Raw genomic sequence first — 18532 nt, 5'->3', positions numbered from 1 at the left:
TTCAGAAACACTTCATTATGACAGATATGCAATAAAAGATGACTGTAAAAGATTGGACGTTATTTTTAACTATTTTTGAATGCTGCCGGATTTCCTTATTTTCTGTAAAAGGTTAGGTTGGGCTCACACAGCCACATTTGAATTGCAGATTCCACGATCACCATCTACACTGTCAATTCGGTAAAACGTGGGCATTGAAAGGCATTAATTTAAAAATATTCCTTCACACTCACGGGTACAAATTGCATATTCTGCGAGTGGACAAAAAAATCGCAGCATGCTCTATTTTAACGCGGATGGCCTCCACTGATGTCAATGGATGTGTATGTCCCGCAGCCCATGCACAATTTACATTGCATATCAGCAGCGGAATTACCGTATTTCTCGGCATATAAAATGACTGGGTGTATAAGACGACCCCCAACTGTCAACTTATACGCCGGGAATATGCTGTAGAAAAAAAAACATCTCCCGCGGCGCTGCTGCAGGCTGTCACTCTCTCCTTCACGCCGACAGAGCACTGCTTTCTGGATGCGGGGCTTGAATGCCCCGCCTCCAGAAATCTAATGTTCAGATAGGCTAACTCAGCGTGGCATCAGCCAATGATAGCTGGCGCTGCGTTAACCAATCACAGCCATTCAATGATGTCATTGAATGGCTGTGATGGGTTAACCCAGCGCCGACTTTCATAGGCTGATGCCGCGCTGAGTTAGCCAATCAGGGCAGTCAAGCCCTGCATCCAGAAAGCAATGCTCTGTCGGCGTGGAGGAGGAAGAGACAGCCTGCAGCGCCGCGGGAGGGGAGTATTGATTTTTTTTCTACAGCGTATTCCTGGCGTATAAGACGACCACCGACTTTGGAGAAGATTTTCCAGGGTTAAAAAGTCGTCTTATATGCCAGAAAATACGGTATTCAGAACTTGGCATGAGAATACATAGAAAAGCCTGAATTCTGGGAGAGAAAGATCTGCACGGAAAACCGCACGCATTCGCAATCTTGCACAACCATGCACAATTACTTTCCTCGATGGATCACAGGTATTCCGCTGCAGATATCCACATGTGGAATTCGACCCGTTTAGTTTTGCAAAGTGTAGACTCTGCATTTGGAGACTTATTTCAACTGTTGATTTTTAAAAGTTAACCCTTTCCAATACACTGTCTGACGTCTTAAGACATTCTGATTGAAGGCTGTACAGCTCCGATGTCGGAAGACATCCGGCAGGGTATTCTTACTGTAAATTACTGGCCGCTCTGTTGTCGGGGTCTCTCCAGCATGTCCCATACAAAGTACTAGCTGTAGTCAGCAGATGGCGCCATCGTATAATGGCAGAAAGAGAAAGCCCCCTAGGAAACCCTGAATCCAAAATTGGATTGCAAAGGGTTAATACCTAAGGTGATCTCTTACTCATTTTTTAAATACTCTATATGGCCATCAGATTTAAGACTGAGATGATAGAATAATAAATGTGCAAACATAAAAAAATTTGTAGCTCAAAACAAAATGAAAGCCTCTCAGTCTTTTTCTACACACCAATATTTCTGATCTTCAGAGAAATCAAGTAGGTAAAAGCAGGACATGAATGATGAAAGCATTCTGTATTGCTTGCATTTTCCTGTGACCAGAATTCATAAAACAAAAAATGACTTCATCAAAATGAATTAGAGAGACTTTTTCGGCACAGTTGCTAAGGCTGAAAAAAGCACAATTACTTCTTGGGATGCCATTAACATTATTGTTGTATATATCCAATACCCTAAGTAATTACATTATACAGTGAGGCTGTATTAATTTATGAATGTATTAGTATTCTGATGTTCAGAAAACTCCTCTACCAAACGTTGCTTTATTTTCTTCCATTGTCAATTGCCAACATAATTGAAGAGTGCTTATAGTTTGAATAGTTTTAAATTCAATGAATGGCTGAGCGCTGCCTGTGATTGGCTGAGCGCTGTGACCAATCACAGGCAGCGCGCAGCTGTCATTCAATGAATGGCTGAGCGCTCAGAGCAGTGCAGGGGGACCAAGCGGCTAGACTATCCAAGCCCCGACAGCGGCGGAAAGGTGAGAATATATTTATATACTACAGCTAAGGGCTCATCGGCGCCTGTGTTACTGCAGGAGGAAGATGGACATACCTCAAGACGGACGTCTCTCTGCAGCGCCGGGAGAAAGAACATGTGACCGGCTTCATTGCCGGTCATGTTTTCTATCTTCAGCGCTGCAGAGAGACGTCCGTCTTGAGGTACGGCCGTCTTCCTCCTGCAGTGAGGGTTCAGTCCCACGGGCGAATCGGCGCTGGTGTACGGGTGCCGTTGCGCCTGTGTGACTGAGCCCTAAGAATGAATTTCAGGAAAAGGCTTATATTTAAAGCCATTCCCCGAAAATCACTGCAGGGGTTGCCAGCAGCCGATTGCTTTTAATGGTGCTGGCGGCTGCAGCGGCTGTCCCATTGGAAGCAATGGGAGAGCAGCGCAATCCTCTGCCACAGCTGTCACAGCTGTGGCAGGGGATTCTTATTCCCAATGGGGGAGTACCATCATTACCGTCACAGTGTTCAGTGATGAGGGGACTAGCCGCAGGGAATATTTACGCGCAGCATGGACCTATCTTTTGCAGGTGTGCGTGTTTGCACGCCTGTAAAACACAGACATGTGAACACATCATGTTTATCATCATGTTTATGTGCGAAACAATTGTATACACATAAACACGCTCATCTGAATGAGCCCTAAGAATGACTTGCTATCTTTATTCTGTGTGTCAGTATGATTACAGCATTACCAAAGTTATATAGTTTTTTTATGTAGTACAACAGTAAAAAATATAAAATCACTAGCTGTAGTAAAAAAAAATATATATGCTCACCTGTCTGCCGGGCTTAGATGTGTCTAAGTCGCTTGTTCTCCCTGCACTGAAGCTTTTCAGCAGGCAGGAATTAAAAATGCTGGGAGAAGAAGCGGCAGCTAGACATGCCTGAGCCCCCGCAGCGGCGGACAGGTGAGTATATATTTTTTACTACAGCTAGGGATGATTTTTCAGGGAAGGGCTTTTAAAGCCCTTCCCAGAAAATCACTTCAGGGGTTGACGGCAGGCCATTGTTTTCAATGGGGCCACCGGCAGCAGTGGCAGCTCCATTGAGAGCATGGCTCTTAACCCAAGTTTTTGCTCCTAAATCAGAGCAAAGATTTGGGAGAGAGCCTGCTCCCAAGTCAAAAAGCTTGTAAGCTCAGGCACTCTTAACTCAAGGTATCACTCTTTTGCATTCGGTCTGTGTGCACACACTTCCTTAGAGAACAGTGGAGTATGTGTGCACAGACTGAATGAAGAGAGTTACATTGTTAGATGGAGTGCCGACTTCCCGGGGTGACAGCACAGAAATGGGGAGCCCAGTAAGTATAAAAATTACACCGTGGACTCAGCAGTATCTATCTTACAAGCACCATAATTTAGTTTATAGTGCTTATAGGAGGTGACAGGTTTCCTTTAAGATTCCAAAGATTATATGTTCAAAAGATCTGCTACTTTAAAGAAAGTCTATATCAGCACATATTTGCATATCTGTGTATATATATATATATATATATATATATATATATAAATCATCGAACAAAGATGTAATTTTGAGCCATATTTTGGGGCAGGTCTCATTGAACAGAATGTCAGATTTCCTTCCAAAATCAATTTAGTTACAGATGGACAATGAATTGCTGAGGCTGGATTACACTCAGGGCTCCAGAAGGACACTATTTAGTTTCGAGGAGTCATCTCGGCTCTAACGGGAATTTAGACGAATGTGTTCAACAGCTTACCAGTTGCAAAATTCACTATGCAATTTCTATATTTTGGATACAGTTTACAACATCACATACGAGTCTGCTCCTAAAAAGACATCAGTTCCATTCTATCATTTTATTTAACCATTAGGCTTAGTTTGTATAAAGTGTCATGTATCTAAACTTGATTTTTTTTTAAATAACAGAATCACACCATCACGTATTGTATCATGTAATTGTGATACATCCATAATATAGTCCTCAAAATAAAGCAAAAATATTGAAATGGCAAATAACAAACACCTTTTTTGCGTGAAGTTGAAGTACAGTACTGAAGATTATTCTTAGCCAAGTGGAATCAATTTTTGTACTCTTACTTTACAAATGGTTTATATCATTCACAATGCTAGCTACTGTTAAACAACAAATACTACAATCAGCGAGTTTGTTAGCCATCCAACAAGGGCATTGGGATGATAACATCCTCAAATTATAGTTGATGTGGCCATTACAAATGTTCTCCTAGTCTGTAAAGAAGGGTTTACACTGGTTATTGAACATTAGACTGCTTTCAGGAGGTTGTAATATGCACACATTTAGTGTCTGTATTATGGCTGCAATGCCTGGATTCCCGTGAATCTATTGAACTGGAATTGAATACCATAAGTCCAGTTCAGTAGTGCCACAAGAAATCTGCAGCAAAATCTGTGGCAAAATCCGCATGCGGGCAGTCTATTTACTGAAATATCTGAACGTACCCTATCTAAATTAACCCCTTAGTGACTGAGTGTTTTGGTTTTTCCATTTTCGTTTTTTCCTTCTCCCTTTTAAAAAAATCGCAACTCCTTTATTTATCCATCAACATCACTGTATGAGGGCTTGGTTTTTGAAGGACCAGTTGTATTTTTCAATGGTACTATTTAATGTACCATATAATGTACTGAAAAACTTTTAAAAAATTGTAAGTGCAGTGAAATGTAAAAAAAAAAGACATTTCGCCATATTTCGGTGCATCCTATTTCTACAAACTGCAACAAAAATGACAAAATAACTTTATTCTATGGGTCACTACGATTACTACGATACCAAACATATGGGGCTTTTCTTTTTGCTTTTTTTTAAAATTTTTTTAAAGTTATTTAATTGTTTTAAATTATTTTCTGTCTCCATCTTCTATGCACAATAACTTTTTTATTTTTCTGTTGACATAGTTCATTTTGTGCGATATGTCCTGTTGTTTCTGTTGGTACCATTTTTGAATATATACGACTTTTCATCGCTTTTAATTATATTTTTTCTTGCAGACAGGGTGACCAAAAAAGCGCATTTACGGCATTCTTTTTTTTTTTGACGTTGTTTACCGTATGGGGGTAAATAATGCATCACTTTGATAGATTGGACTTTTATGGACGCGCCAATACCAAATACGTATTTTTGCTGTAATATTTAAATTATTTTATTGTAAATATGGCAAAAGGGTTTTTCTTTTTAACTGTTATTACTTTTTATATATTTTAATAACTAGTAAAACTTTATTGTTTTGTATTTTTACATTTTCTTTCAGTCCCCAGAGGGGACGACAACTAGCAATGCCTTGATTGCTTCTGCAGTATGATGTAATGCTACAGCATTACATCATACTACATTCTGACAGCTAGTCTATCAAGCCACCCCACGGGTGTTGGAGATAGATGCACAATCTCCCTCCATACATGTCCTGCAATGGCAGAACGTAAAAACACTATAGGGCCATTACTAAGGGGTTATTAGCCCTTAGGGGTTAATAACAAAGGTTGTTGCTATTTGCTGAGACTTAGCGGTATCGTGTCTGCAGTACTTTCTAAAATATTTGTTATGATTACAATTGTTCCTGTCTATAAGGGGCAACATTTCCAATGCTTGTATGCACTAGTTTTAATAGATAAGGACTAGAGCATACTTATCACTTTTATCAACTGTTAATGAACGATGCTACTTTTCTGTTACAATATGCATTGCCATGATAATGCTAACCAAACGAACAGCTACATCGTGATTTGGACCTTTTTTATACAACTGCTGGAATCCATTATTGTATACAATTGCAGTAAAGTCACAAAATATTTCTTACCTCCTTCAAACTCTGTTTGACAATTTCCAGAATTTTCATTTAAACTTTCCTCTTCATTTATGATTATGTTTTCAATGTCCTTCATTGTTAAATGATCCCGAAACGCGTGATAAAGAATGTGCTTTAATTCCTCCAGTGTTATCCTTTGCATATCAAACTGCAGAGAGATAAGCATCTTTGTTACCAGAATAATACAAACATTCTTAGAACGGCTGGCATATTTCTATTATATCAGGGGTTTATGATGATTTAGAAAATACTAGTGCTCAAAATTTGAAACAAGATCCTGACAGAGACAAGGAAAGGGAAGAGCCAGGGAGAAGAAGAGATAAGAGGCATATAAAACAGGAATGGGGAGAGGAGAGATGACTATGGGATATCACATAAGCAGGAGCATGGCCATGTGAGAGGCAGAGGCATTCCAGCTACAGACAGTACAGTCTTAAAGGGGTTGTACCAAGAATAAACGTTATCCCCTATTCACAGAATAAGGAATAACTTGCTGATTGGTGGGGGTCTTACCAATGAGACCCCTGCTTATCTCAAGAAGTGACCACCACTGATCTCTACTTGTCCCTATGGGGGTCACTTCTCTCTCCACAGTCACTTCTTCCCCTGCAGTAGCAGGAGAATGAATGGAGCATTGGCTGAGCATGTTTGTCAGCCCTCCATTCATTTCAATGGAGCAGGCAGAAATATCCGAGTGCTTGCCGCCCGAGTATCTCGGCAGTCCTATTGAAAGTGAACGGAACACTAGCACACTTGAGTGACCAGTGCTCCATTTAGTCTCCACCTTAGTGGATAGGAGATAAATTGTAATTTTGGTACAACCCCTTAAAATACAGTACATGTGACTGCATGTAAATCATTTTCATATAATGTTTAAAGATCATAGAATCATGGAATGGTAGAGTTGGAAGGGACCTCCAGTGTCATCTAGTCCAACCCCCTGCTCAATGCAGGATTCACTAAATCATCTCAGACAGATATCTGTCCAGCCTCTCTTTGAAGACTTCCATTGAAGGAGGACTCACCACATCCCATGGCAACTTGTTCCACTCCTAGCTCACCCTCACTATCAGAACATTTTTCTCATATCTAATCTATGTCTTCTCCTTTTCAGTTTCGTCCCATTGCTTTTAGTATTTTCTTGTGCAGATGAGAATAGGGCTGATCCCTTTGCACTGTGACAGCCCTTCAGATATTTGTAGACAGCAAGTAAGTCTCCTCTCAACCTTTTTTTTACAAGCTAAACATTCCCAAATCGCTTGACTGTTCCTCATAGGACATGTTTTGTAGACTGCTCACCATCCTGGTAAAACAGATAGATATTCCAGATGAGGCCTTACTAAGGAGATGTAAAGGTGAACAATTACCTCATGTGATCTAGACTCTATGCTTCTCTTAATACATCCCAAAATTGTGTTTTCCTTTTTTGCTGTTGCATCACATTGTTGACTCATTCTCATTCTATGATCTGTTTGTATACCCAAGTCTTTTTCACATGTGCTGCTGATTAGCTCAATTCCTCCAATTCTGTACGTGCTTTTGCATTTTTCTTGTCAAGAAGTAGGACTTTGCATTTCTCCTTCTTAAATACTATTCTGTTAACCGCCGCCCACTGTTCAAGCTTTTCTAGATCTTTTTGAATTCTCTCTCTCGAATCTGTAGTGTTAGCTATCTTTCCTAGCTTTGTGTCATCAGCAAATTTAATCCATTTCCCCTCAAGATCATTTATAAAAATATTCAACAACACTGGGCCCAAGACAGAGCCCACTTGAGACATTTTTCCAGTTGGAGCTGCTGCCATTTATGACCACTCTTTGAGTACAATCACTCAGCCAGTTGTGAGTTCAGCTAACAGTTGCCCTATGAATTCCATATTTGGTCATTTTTTTCAAAAAGAATGGTATGAGATAACCCTTCAAGGGGTTAATTTTCTCCCTTTCTGCATTGTCCCGCAGTCCAATATTATAGCAGCCACAGTTTTGAAATTAGCAGCCCGGGTTTTAACAAAAGACCCCATGATTGTCCAGCAATAATCCCTATTAGTGCATATGGATTGTCATTACCCCAGGGTTCCACAGCAAGCTACACATTTGCCCTACAGTGAGTACTGCAGATAATATCTAAACTTACTTGCAGACCATTCAACTGAATGCCTGCTGATGCAATACAACATATGCACCATGTTCACCAGAATCTTACTGAGTGGCTCTCCATTCTACCATGTAACATTCATACATGCAGTAAGTCCTAATAGTGTGGTGGACAGGGATTGTTGTGGTGAGATAATCCACTTTGTTCTGCTATAGTGGAAGGACAAGTAACTTGTTCTTATTTACCCCGAGTGGCTAACTATGCATAGCACCATATATTTAGTCATGGCTGTGCCTGATATTGTAGCTCCCAGCAGCTCAGAGAGGCCATTAATAATATTCTCTTTAAAAGTCAGTCGTTTGTCCAATAGCTAAGAAATAAGGTCATTAGCTACTTAATGTGAATAACATTGAAACAAATAATACTTTTAGCTAAGATATTGGGAAAATCAGGGCAATGTTGAACAGTAGATTCATGTTTTATTCATCCTTAAAAAAATCAATCCTTCTGTGTAGGTCACCTTTCATGATCTGTCATCGCTTTATGTATATAGCATAACATAATATTTTTATTACAGTAAGCTAAAATTGAGGTTTTGGTCTTTGAATAAAGCAATGCATGCTTAAAGCAATACCATGTAATCATGTTCTTTCATATTAATTCTCCAATTATAAACTTATTGATGGGTAGACATCATGTCAAAGAGACTACTTAGCCAATTTAAGCTTCCAGTGTCTAAAAATGAAAGCCATTTGCAAATACTCTTATTTTATACTGCTATTGTGGAAAGTAAATGAAGTCGAAGATGAATCCATTTTCTCCTCAGTGCTTTAAATGGATAATTTTATGTTACCAACGCAGTCAAATCCTTAAAATGATTAATTGGGGCACTTCATTTCTTTTGACCCATTCTACTTGATGTCAACCAAAACACTGAACAAGAGAAGATCAGCATAAGGAAAAAGTATATGCAGAAAATAATGCACTCTCCGCTGTGCTACAATCAAATTACTGAAAGTCCATCCATCTGTTTTAGTGACCTCCTCCTCGAAGGCTAATAGCTTTTCATGCTGATCAAATAAAAATAGCATCAGCCATGAGCTCCCTAAATTATTTTTTAACCATGTCACAGATGTTACAACAGTCCAGGTGTGACTGACATAAACTTTGTGTACTTTGTTTTAATGCAACCAACTTTCTATGTCCTTGGTTTGCAGTCTATACATCTTAAAGGGTGAATTATAGGAACTTCCTGGCTGTGCACATAATGTTACAACTTATTCATAAGGACGTATATCAGTCGGGTTTTCACGCCTGGGTGATATATATGCTGCTCCTCTCTGCAAGTGGAGGAGGCGGGACGGGAACTAGTGCACTGAGCTCCCGCCCCCTTTCCGCAACCCCCCCCCCCCCACTGTTTACAATGGGAGGGGTGGAGAGGGGGCGGGAGCTCAGTGCTAGAGGGGCAGGGTATATCGGCTGGGCATGAAAATCCGACCGATATATGCCGGTCTGAATAAGCCCTAAGAAATATATTGACGTATCACCAAAATGTTCCTTTTCTGTATCATAGAATCATATGATGAATTTATTCTGTATTATCTAACTGATTTTTTTTCAGCAACTTACCCCGCAGCTGTCCTGTAGTTTATTACATGTAGCTTTTCGACTTTAAAAAAGGACCAGAAAAGTGTGCAAAAAAAAGGACAAAAAACACCTTTAACCCTTTCCAATCCACTGTCTGACGTCTAAAGACATTATGATTTAAGGTTGTACAGCTCCGATGTTGGAAGACGTCCGTCGGGGTTCTCTTACTGTATATTGCCAGCCTCTCTGCTGTCGGAGCGTATCCAACGTGTCACCTCATGCAGTATTGGCTTTAGCCAGCATATAGCGCTGTTTTATAACAGCAGAAAAAGAGTAGGAAAACCAGGATACAAATTGGATTGGAAAGGGTTAAATGTCCCAGCATTCCAGTGCCATTGGTCTGGTTTACAATGATCCTATTCCAGAAGCTTCTGCAGCAACGACATGCTGTTCATCTTTAATGTGACCACAACAGCTAATTACTGACCTTGCATGAATAGCAAAGGAACTGCTGAGGCCAGTTATTGGCTGCAGTGGCCATGTGAAAAAAGGAACATCAAAAAACCACTGCAGGAGATTTTGAGATCGGAGCAAAGGAAATCAAACCAGAGTGGTAAGGCTGGAGCTCTGGGACACCTGAAAAGTGAACAATGGTTTATGCTCTTTTCGCAATTTTTTTGTTTGAAAACCCTTTTAAGTGTACATGCTATTTTACAAAAAACTAGATGTACTGCAGTATATGTTAGAAGCAATCAAATGATCACAAAGTCAAGTCTTCGATGGGGACATAAAAAAAGTAAAAAATTAATGGAAAAAAGTTTTTTATCATTGTAAGAAAAAAATTTCTCCTATCCACAGGATAGGGAATAACTTGCTGATGGAAAAATTAAAGTCGGGATTTTTTGAAAGTGGAGAGGCAAAACCAAAAGTGAAAAAAGGGGCTGTGTCCTTAAAAGCCTAAACAGACACCCAGACGGGGTCCCTGGACGGAGACAAAAATGTGATATGAACAGAGTCTAAGGTGTATTGCTTTATATGCGCACAAGTAAATAAGTGTACATGTGTGTGATAACATCCAGATGCTTGTAGCATATTTAATAAGTCTGAACCTTTAACAAAGTTTGCACCATGGTTTTTCACCCGTTTAGGACCAGGCACTGTAAATTCACGGTGCCTGGTCTCGGGCTTAAAGCCCAGCCGTATGTTAAAATACAACGAGGATTTAAGCCTTCTGCCCCTGCCATCAATCAGAAGCAGGACGTGTTGTCAGCTGTTAGTAACAGCTGATAACCTGGAGGAGAAGGCAGGAGGGGGTTTTAATCCTTTCTGTCTTCTCCTTCCCCGAGTACACAGCACTCAATGAGCGCTATGTACTGAAAAGTAAAGGAAGCAAGAGTGTAACTTCCACTACGGGAACCCGGAGGGCCTTGTGACCACTGGGATTCCCTGCTACAGCAGAGCTACAGGGTCCCAGAAGACCCTAATCCCCTCTGCCAGTGACTAATGTCACTACAGGGGATGTTTTTCCCTGTAACTGGGGCTCCTATGGATGCCCCAGCTACAGTGGGAACGTGTCAAATAAAAAAAACAGACAAACGTGAAAGTCCCCCAGAGGTCTTTTAACCCCAATAAAACTAAAAAAAAAAACGGGGGAGAAAAGGAGAGTGAAAAAAATATTTAAAAAATAGCCCTATATGTTACAGGAAAAAAAATGCAATAAAAATAATTTTGGTAGCTGAAGGAAAAAAAATAGGGCAGTAAAACCAACACATGGGTAGAATCCCTAAAAAGTGTCTGGTCCTTAAGGTACAAAACAGCCAGGTGTGAGTCAAGTTGCTCTGATGCAAAGGGCACAAAAATTAGAAGGAGATTGGATTTTTTCGGCGACCTGTGGGTTGAGGTAACCTGCAACTCATGCTGCGACACCATTGACAACCGTTGAAAGGGCGAGGTCATACGGCTACACAGCAATCTTTAGTCACACTGCCTTTGCCATGATTGCCATTTAGCCCTAGCCTAAGCCTTACAGAGGGAAACGTAAGTTTATTTGTCGTAGTTTATCTATGTAATAAGCTTGGTTCTGGTATCATCTCTACATAGTAAATATCAAATTATTTTTCAACCTCAGACTTGTCTGTGGGGAAGAACAGTTTTTATACAGCCCCGGACCCTTGGTAGCCTTAATCCGCCACTGCTCATGGGTGTGCATCTGGTGATTTTGTGGTTTTGTATGGCATTGCTTGTGACTATGGTAAAAATCTTGGTGTTATACTGAGTTCTGTTGAGTCATGGTTTGTTGTCTTTTTCTAATATTCCAGTGGTTTTATGACAATCCCTAGTGATTAAATACTTACATGACTCTAGGCTCCAATTTTAATACAGAACTCCAGTGTGCCAGTTTAACAGCTCTGTTTCTTACTTTGCCTAAAAGTGACATGTAATCATCCTGTCACAGGCTGCTCACTTTCGGGTATCTGTAACTTTACTTATTCATGCTGCCACGGAGCATTCTCAGCTACAAAGAAATCTGAGAACTCAAACAGACTTTAATAAATAAGTGTCAGAATCAAGGGCAAAGAATTCAGTAGTGTTTCAGTAAAAACATGGATGTTGCTACAGTGTCGTACCCATTGCTGAAACATCTACAGAACAAAATATGTTAACATTTTTGAAGTAAAGAGCTACCACTAGATAATTTTGTGGAATCCTTTGGATAATGTGTGAACCAACATTCCTGTAAAAGAACCTCAAAACTTTTATTGGCCTTACATATTTAAGAAGTCACGCTGGTTTAAAGACATATAAACCAAAACACATAATGCCATCCATTTAAGAATTAATATATTTTTATTGATATTATAATATTATTATTTTTTTAAATACACATGTAAAGTGCCCTAGCACACCAAAATGGATGAATAGCTAATAGTAAATTTTTATATATAGATTAATAAATACCATAGATATGTTTGATATACAAAACAGGGGCTTCACATTGTTCAAAGTTAATTACGTAAAATAAACTGTATTTTTCAGACTAAAATATGCACTTTTAAGCAAAAAAAATCTGAATAAAAAATGTGTGCATCCCTCGTCCAGTCTCAGAAGGGTCTGGCAGTGCTAGAACCCTCTGACTGCTTCCATAATGATCAGTTACAGTGCAAAAGTGCAGTAACTGATCATTAGAACCATCAACCCCAGTGGAAAAAACTTTGCCTTCCTGTCTAACACAGCATACTCTGTCAATACCCCTGACCATAAAACCCCTCGGATCACAATTATGGTGTAATTCAAAATGCCTAGGGATCGGTTTACGACTCTGATTATCATCTTTCGGCTTCACTGCAACAGTGTCCCTGACACGTTTCTAAGTCCTGATCTAAAGTTATTGGTACGCCCTACATAAACTTTTTCGCATGGACAGCTTGCATAATATACCACCATGTCTGTGCTGCATGGGATAAAATATATAATCTGGTTCATTCTTTTACCATCCACAGTAGAGAATTCATTTGCTTTGAACATGTTGCCCACACAACACATTTTTCATCTGAGAATCATCCCTGTTTCACTTTATTTAGACCAAAGAAATTTTTAATCAGAGGCACGTAGCGGCTTTAAAACAAAATAGCTATGATGGGTATTATGGGAAGTACTCCAAAAAGAGTGGCCATGAAGACGTGTATGAAACTCGCAATTTGAAAACAATGGAATCAAATAGAATCAAAAGAGGAATATTACATTGCCTAAAGACTAGAGATGAGCGAACACCAAAATGTTCGGGTGTTCGTTATTCGTAACGAACTTCCCGTGATGCTCGAGGGTTCGTTTCGAACAACGAACCCCATTGAAGTCAATGGGCGACCAGAACATTTTTGTATTTCGCCGATGCTCGCTAAGGTTTTCATGTGTGAAAATCTGGGCAATTCAGGAAAGTGATGGGAATGACACAGTGACGGATAGGGCAGGCGAGGGGCTACATGTTGGGCTGCATCTCAAGTTCACAGGTCCCACTATTAAGCCACAATAGCGGCAAGAGTGGGCCCCCCCCCCCCAACAACTTTTACTTCTGAAAAGCCCTCATTAGCATGGCATACCTTTGCTAAGCACCACACTACCTCCAACAAAGCACAATCACTGCCTGCATGACACACCACTGACACTTCTCCTGGGTTACATGCTGCCCAACCGCACCCCCTCCCCCCCACAGCGCACACCAAACTGTCCCTGCGCAGCCTTCAGCTGCCCTCATGCCACACCACCCTCATGTCTATTTAGAAGTGCGTCTGCCACGACGAGGGACCGCAGGCACACACTGCACAGGGTTGGCACGGCTAGGTAGCGACCCTCTTTAATAGGGGCGGGGCGATAGCCCACAATGCTGTACAGAAGCAATGAGAAATATAATCCTGTGCCACCGCCATCAGGAGCTGCACACCTGGGCATAGCAATGGGGAACCTATGTGCCACACACTATTCATTCTGTCAAGGTGTCTGCATGCCCCAGTCAGACTGGTAATATGCACCTTAACAGTAACCGCGTTGGTGGTAATGTGGTGGTGACTGCGGACCTAGTAGCACGGTTGTATTTTGTTGGTTTTCGGAATGTGGCCAGGATTAAGTAGGCCGTGGCGGGGGGATGGTGGGGGGGCTCTCTTGTAGTGTCGGTAAAGGTGAAATTCTTGGACTGCCACCAGACGAACCAATGCAAAGGCATTTGCCAACAATGTTTTCCCTGTTGGAGGAGGAGGGGGATGTTTTTGAGGCACTACGTGTCCTCTCCACGTGTCCGTGGTTATATGCACCTTAACAGTAACCGCGTTGGTGGTAATGTGGTGGTGACTGCGGACCTAGTAGCACGGTTGTATTTTGTTGGTTTTCGGAATGTGGCCAGGATTAAGTGGGCCGTGGCGGGGGGATGGTGGGGGGGCTCTCTTGTAGTGTCGGTAAAGGTGAAATTCTTGGACTGCCACCAGACGAACCAATGCAAAGGCATTTGCCAACAATGTTTTCCCTGTTGGAGGAGGAGGGGGATGTTTTTGAGGCACTACGTGTCCTCTCCACGTGTCCGTGGTTATATGCACCTTAACAGTAACCGCGTTGGTGGTAATGTGGTGGTGACTGCGGACCTAGTAGCACGGTTGTATTTTGTTGGTTTTCGGAATGTGGCCAGGATTAAGTGGGCCGTGGCGGGGGGATGGTGGGGGGGCTCTCTTGTAGTGTCGGTAAAGGTGAAATTCTTGGACTGCCACCAGACGAACCAATGCAAAGGCATTTGCCAACAATGTTTTCCCTGTTGGAGGAGGAGGGGGATGTTTTTGAGGCACTACGTGTCCTCTCCACGTGTCCGTTCCATGTCAGCAATAGTAGCACTCAAGACAGGCCCCAGTAACAATTCTGAAGCAGCAGTATAGCGGGAGCGCAGTCTTCGTTCCATGTAAGCAATAGTAGCACTCAAGACAGGCCCCAGTAACAATTCTGAAGCAGCAGTATAGCGGGAGCGCAGTCTTCGTTCCATGTAAGCAATAGTAGCACTCAAGACAGGCCCCAGTAACAATTCTGAAGCAGCAGTATAGCGGGAGCGCAGTCTTCGTTCCATGTAAGCAATAGTAGCACTCAAGACAGGCCCCAGTAACAATTCTGAAGCAGCAGTATAGCGGGAGCGCAGTCTTCGTTCCATGTAAGCAATAGTAGCACTCAAGACAGGCCCCAGTAACAATTCCGAAGCAGCAGTATAGCGGGAGCGCAGTCTTCGTTCCATGTAAGCAATAGTAGCACTCAAGACAGGCCCCAGTAACAATTCCGAAGCAGCAGTATAGCGGGAGCGCAGTCTTAGTTCCATTTCAGTAGCCTTAGTATAGCCAAGGCACAAGTGACATTTATGTAGCTAAAGTGTAGGCCAACCCCACACACCTTTCTGTACCATGAGTGCAGGCGAAGAACATAGAAATTACTATGATTACACTGTAGGTGAGGGCCCCAAAAAATTGGTGTACCAACAGTACTAATGTACCTCAGTAAAAATTGGCCATGCCCAACCAAGATGGCAGGTGAATCGCTTTGGTTAATGTGGCTTAAGTGGTAACTAGGCCTGGAGGCAGCCCAGTGTAACGAAAAATTGGTTCAAGTTAAAGTTCCAACGCTTTTAAGCTAATTGAAACTTATAAAAATTGTTCTGAAAAATTATTTGAGTGAGCCTTGTGGCCCTAAGAAAAATTGCCCGTTCAGCGTGATTACGTGAGGTTTCAGGAGGAGGAGCAGGAGGAGGAAGAGGAGGAATATTAGACACAGATTGATGAAGCAGAAATGTCCCCGTTTTGGATGGTGAGAGAGAACGTAGCTTCCATCCGTGGGTGCAGCCTACGTATTGCTTACATATCGCTGCTGTCCGCTGGTGGAGAACAGAAGTCTGGGGAAATCCAGCCTTTGTTCATCTTGATGAGTGTTAGCCTGTCGGCACTGTCGGTTGACAAGCGGCTACGCTTATCTGTGATGATTCCCCCAGCCGCACTAAACACCCTTTCCGACAAGACGCTAGCCGCAGGACAAGCAAGCACCTCAAGGGCATACAGGGCTAGTTCAGGCCACGTGTCCAGCTTCGACACCCAGTAGTTGTAGGGGGCAGAGGCGTCACCAAGGATGGTCGTGCGATCCGCTACGTACTCCCTCACCATCCTTTTACAGTGCTCCCGCCGACTCAGCCGTGACTGGGGAGCGGTGACACAGTCTTGGTGGGGAGCCATAAAGCTGGCCAGGCCCTTAAAGACTGTTGCACTGCCTGGGATGTACATGCTGCTCGATCTACGCACATCCCCTGCTACCTTGCCCTCGGTACTGCGCCTTCTGCCACTAGCGCTGTCGGCTGGGAATTTTACCATCAGCTTGTCCGCAAGGGTCCTGTGGTATAGCAACACTCTCGAACCCCTTTCCTCTTCGGGAATCAGAGTGGGCAGGTTCTCCTTATACCGTGGATCGAGCAGTGTGTACACCCAGTAATCCGTCGTGGCCAGAATGCGTGCAACGCGAGGGTCACGAGAAAGGCATCCTAACATGAAGTCAGCCATGTGTGCCAGGGTACCAGTACGCAACACATGGCTGTCCTCACTAGGAAGATCACTTTCAGGATCCTCCTCCTCCTCCTCCTCCTCAGGCCATACACGCTGAAAGGATGACAGGCAATCAGCCGGTGTACCGTCAGCAGCGGCCCAAGCTGTCTCTTCCCCCTCCTCCTCATGCTCCTCCTCCTCCTCCTGTACGCGCTGAGAAATAGACAGGAGGGTGCCCTGACTATCCAGCGGCATACTGTCTTCCCCCGCCCCCGTTTCCGAGCGCAAAGCAGCTGCCTTTATGGTTTGCAGGGAATTTCTCAAGATGCATAGCAGAGGAATGGTGACGCTAATGATTGTAGCATCGCCGCTCACCACCTGGGTAGACTCCTCAAAATTACCAAGGACATGGCAGATGTCTGCCAACCAGGCCCACTCTTCTGAAAGGAATTGAGGAGGCTGACTCCCACTGCGCCGCCCATGTTGGAGTTGGTATTCGACTATAGCTCTACGTTGTTCATAGAGCCTGGCCAACATGTGGAGCGTAGAGTTCCACCGTGTGGGCACGTCGCACAGCAGTCGGTGCACTGGCAGCTTAAAGTGATGTTGCAGGGTGCGCAGGGTGGCAGCGTCCGTGTGGGACTTGCGGAAATGTGCGCAGAGCCGGCGCGCCTTTACGAGCAGGTCTGACAAGCGTGGGTAGCTTTTCAGAAACCGCTGAACCACCAAATTAAAGACGTGGGCCAGGCATGGCACGTGCGTGAGGCTGCCAAGCTGCAGAGCCGCCACCAGGTTACGGCCGTTGTCACACACGACCATGCCCGGTTGGAGGCTCAGCGGCGCAAGCCAGCGGTCGGTCTGCTGTGTCAGACCCTGCAGCAGTTCGTGGGCCGTGTGCCTCTTATCGCCTAAGCTGAGTAGTTTCAGCACGGCCTGCTGACGCTTGCCCACCGCTGTGCTGCCACACCGCGCGACACCGACTGCTGGCGACATGCTGCTGCTAACACATCTTGATTGCGAGACAGAGGAGGAGGAGGAGGAGGAGGGTGCTTTAGTGGAGGAAGCATACACCTCCGCAGATACCACCACCGAGCTGGGGCCCGCAATTCTGGGGGTGGGTAGGACGTGAGCGGTCCCAGGCTCTGACTCTGTCCCAGCCTCCACTAAATTCACCCAATGTGCCGTCAGGGAGATGTAGTGGCCCTGCCCGCCTGTGCTTGTCCACGTGTCCGTAGTTAAGTGGACCGTGGCAGTAACCGCGTTGGTGAGGGCGCGCACAATGTTGCGGGAGACGTGGTCGTGCAGGGCTGGGACGGCACATCGGGAAAAGTAGTGGCGACTGGGAACTGAGTAGCGCGGGGCCGCCGCCTCCATGATACTTTTGAAGGACTCAGTTTCCACAACCCTATACGGAAGCATCTCAAGGCTGATGAATTTTGCTATGCGGACGGTTAACGTTTGAGCGTGCGGGTGCGTGGCGGCGTACTTGCGCTTCCGCTCGAACACTTGCGCAAGCGACGGCTGAACGGTGCGCTGAACTACACTGCTGGATGGGGCCGAGGACAGCGGAGATGAGGGTGTGGGTGCAGGCCATGAGGCGGTAGTGCCTGTGTCCTGAGAGGGGGGTTGCATCTCAGTGGCAGGTTGGGGCACAGGGGGAGAGGCAGGGGTGCAAACCGGAGGCGGTGAACGGCCTTCGTCCCACCTTGTGGGGTGCTTGGCCATCATATGTCTGCGCATGGTGGTGGTGGTGAGGCTGTTGGTGTTGGCTCCCCGGCTGAGCTTTGCGCAACAAAGGTTGCACACCACTGTTCGTCGGTCGTCAGGCGTCTCTGTGAAAAACTGCCAGACCTTAGAGCACCTCGGCCTCTGCAGGGTGGCATGGCGCGAGGGGGCGCTTTGGGAAACACTTG

At 43.9% G+C, this 18532-nt stretch overlaps 1 protein-coding gene across 1 annotated transcript in view; it reads right to left on the bottom strand.

Annotated features, from left to right (window-relative positions):
* CALN1 (calneuron 1) overlaps window positions 1-18532 on the bottom strand; it is a 404054-nt gene that overhangs the window by 21608 nt on the left and 363914 nt on the right. The window contains exon 5 of the mRNA XM_066592552.1: window positions 5887-6043. Coding sequence (XP_066448649.1) covers window positions 5887-6043 — 157 coding nt within the window. The remainder of the gene's footprint in view (window positions 1-5886; window positions 6044-18532) is intronic.

The sequence above is a fragment of the Eleutherodactylus coqui genome, chromosome 1 (assembly GCF_035609145.1).
Source record: "Eleutherodactylus coqui strain aEleCoq1 chromosome 1, aEleCoq1.hap1, whole genome shotgun sequence".
NCBI classification, from domain to species: Eukaryota; Metazoa; Chordata; class Amphibia; order Anura; family Eleutherodactylidae; genus Eleutherodactylus; species Eleutherodactylus coqui.
The sequence above is the reverse complement of the archived record's forward strand: the minus strand, read 5'-3'. Positions and strand labels throughout refer to the sequence as shown.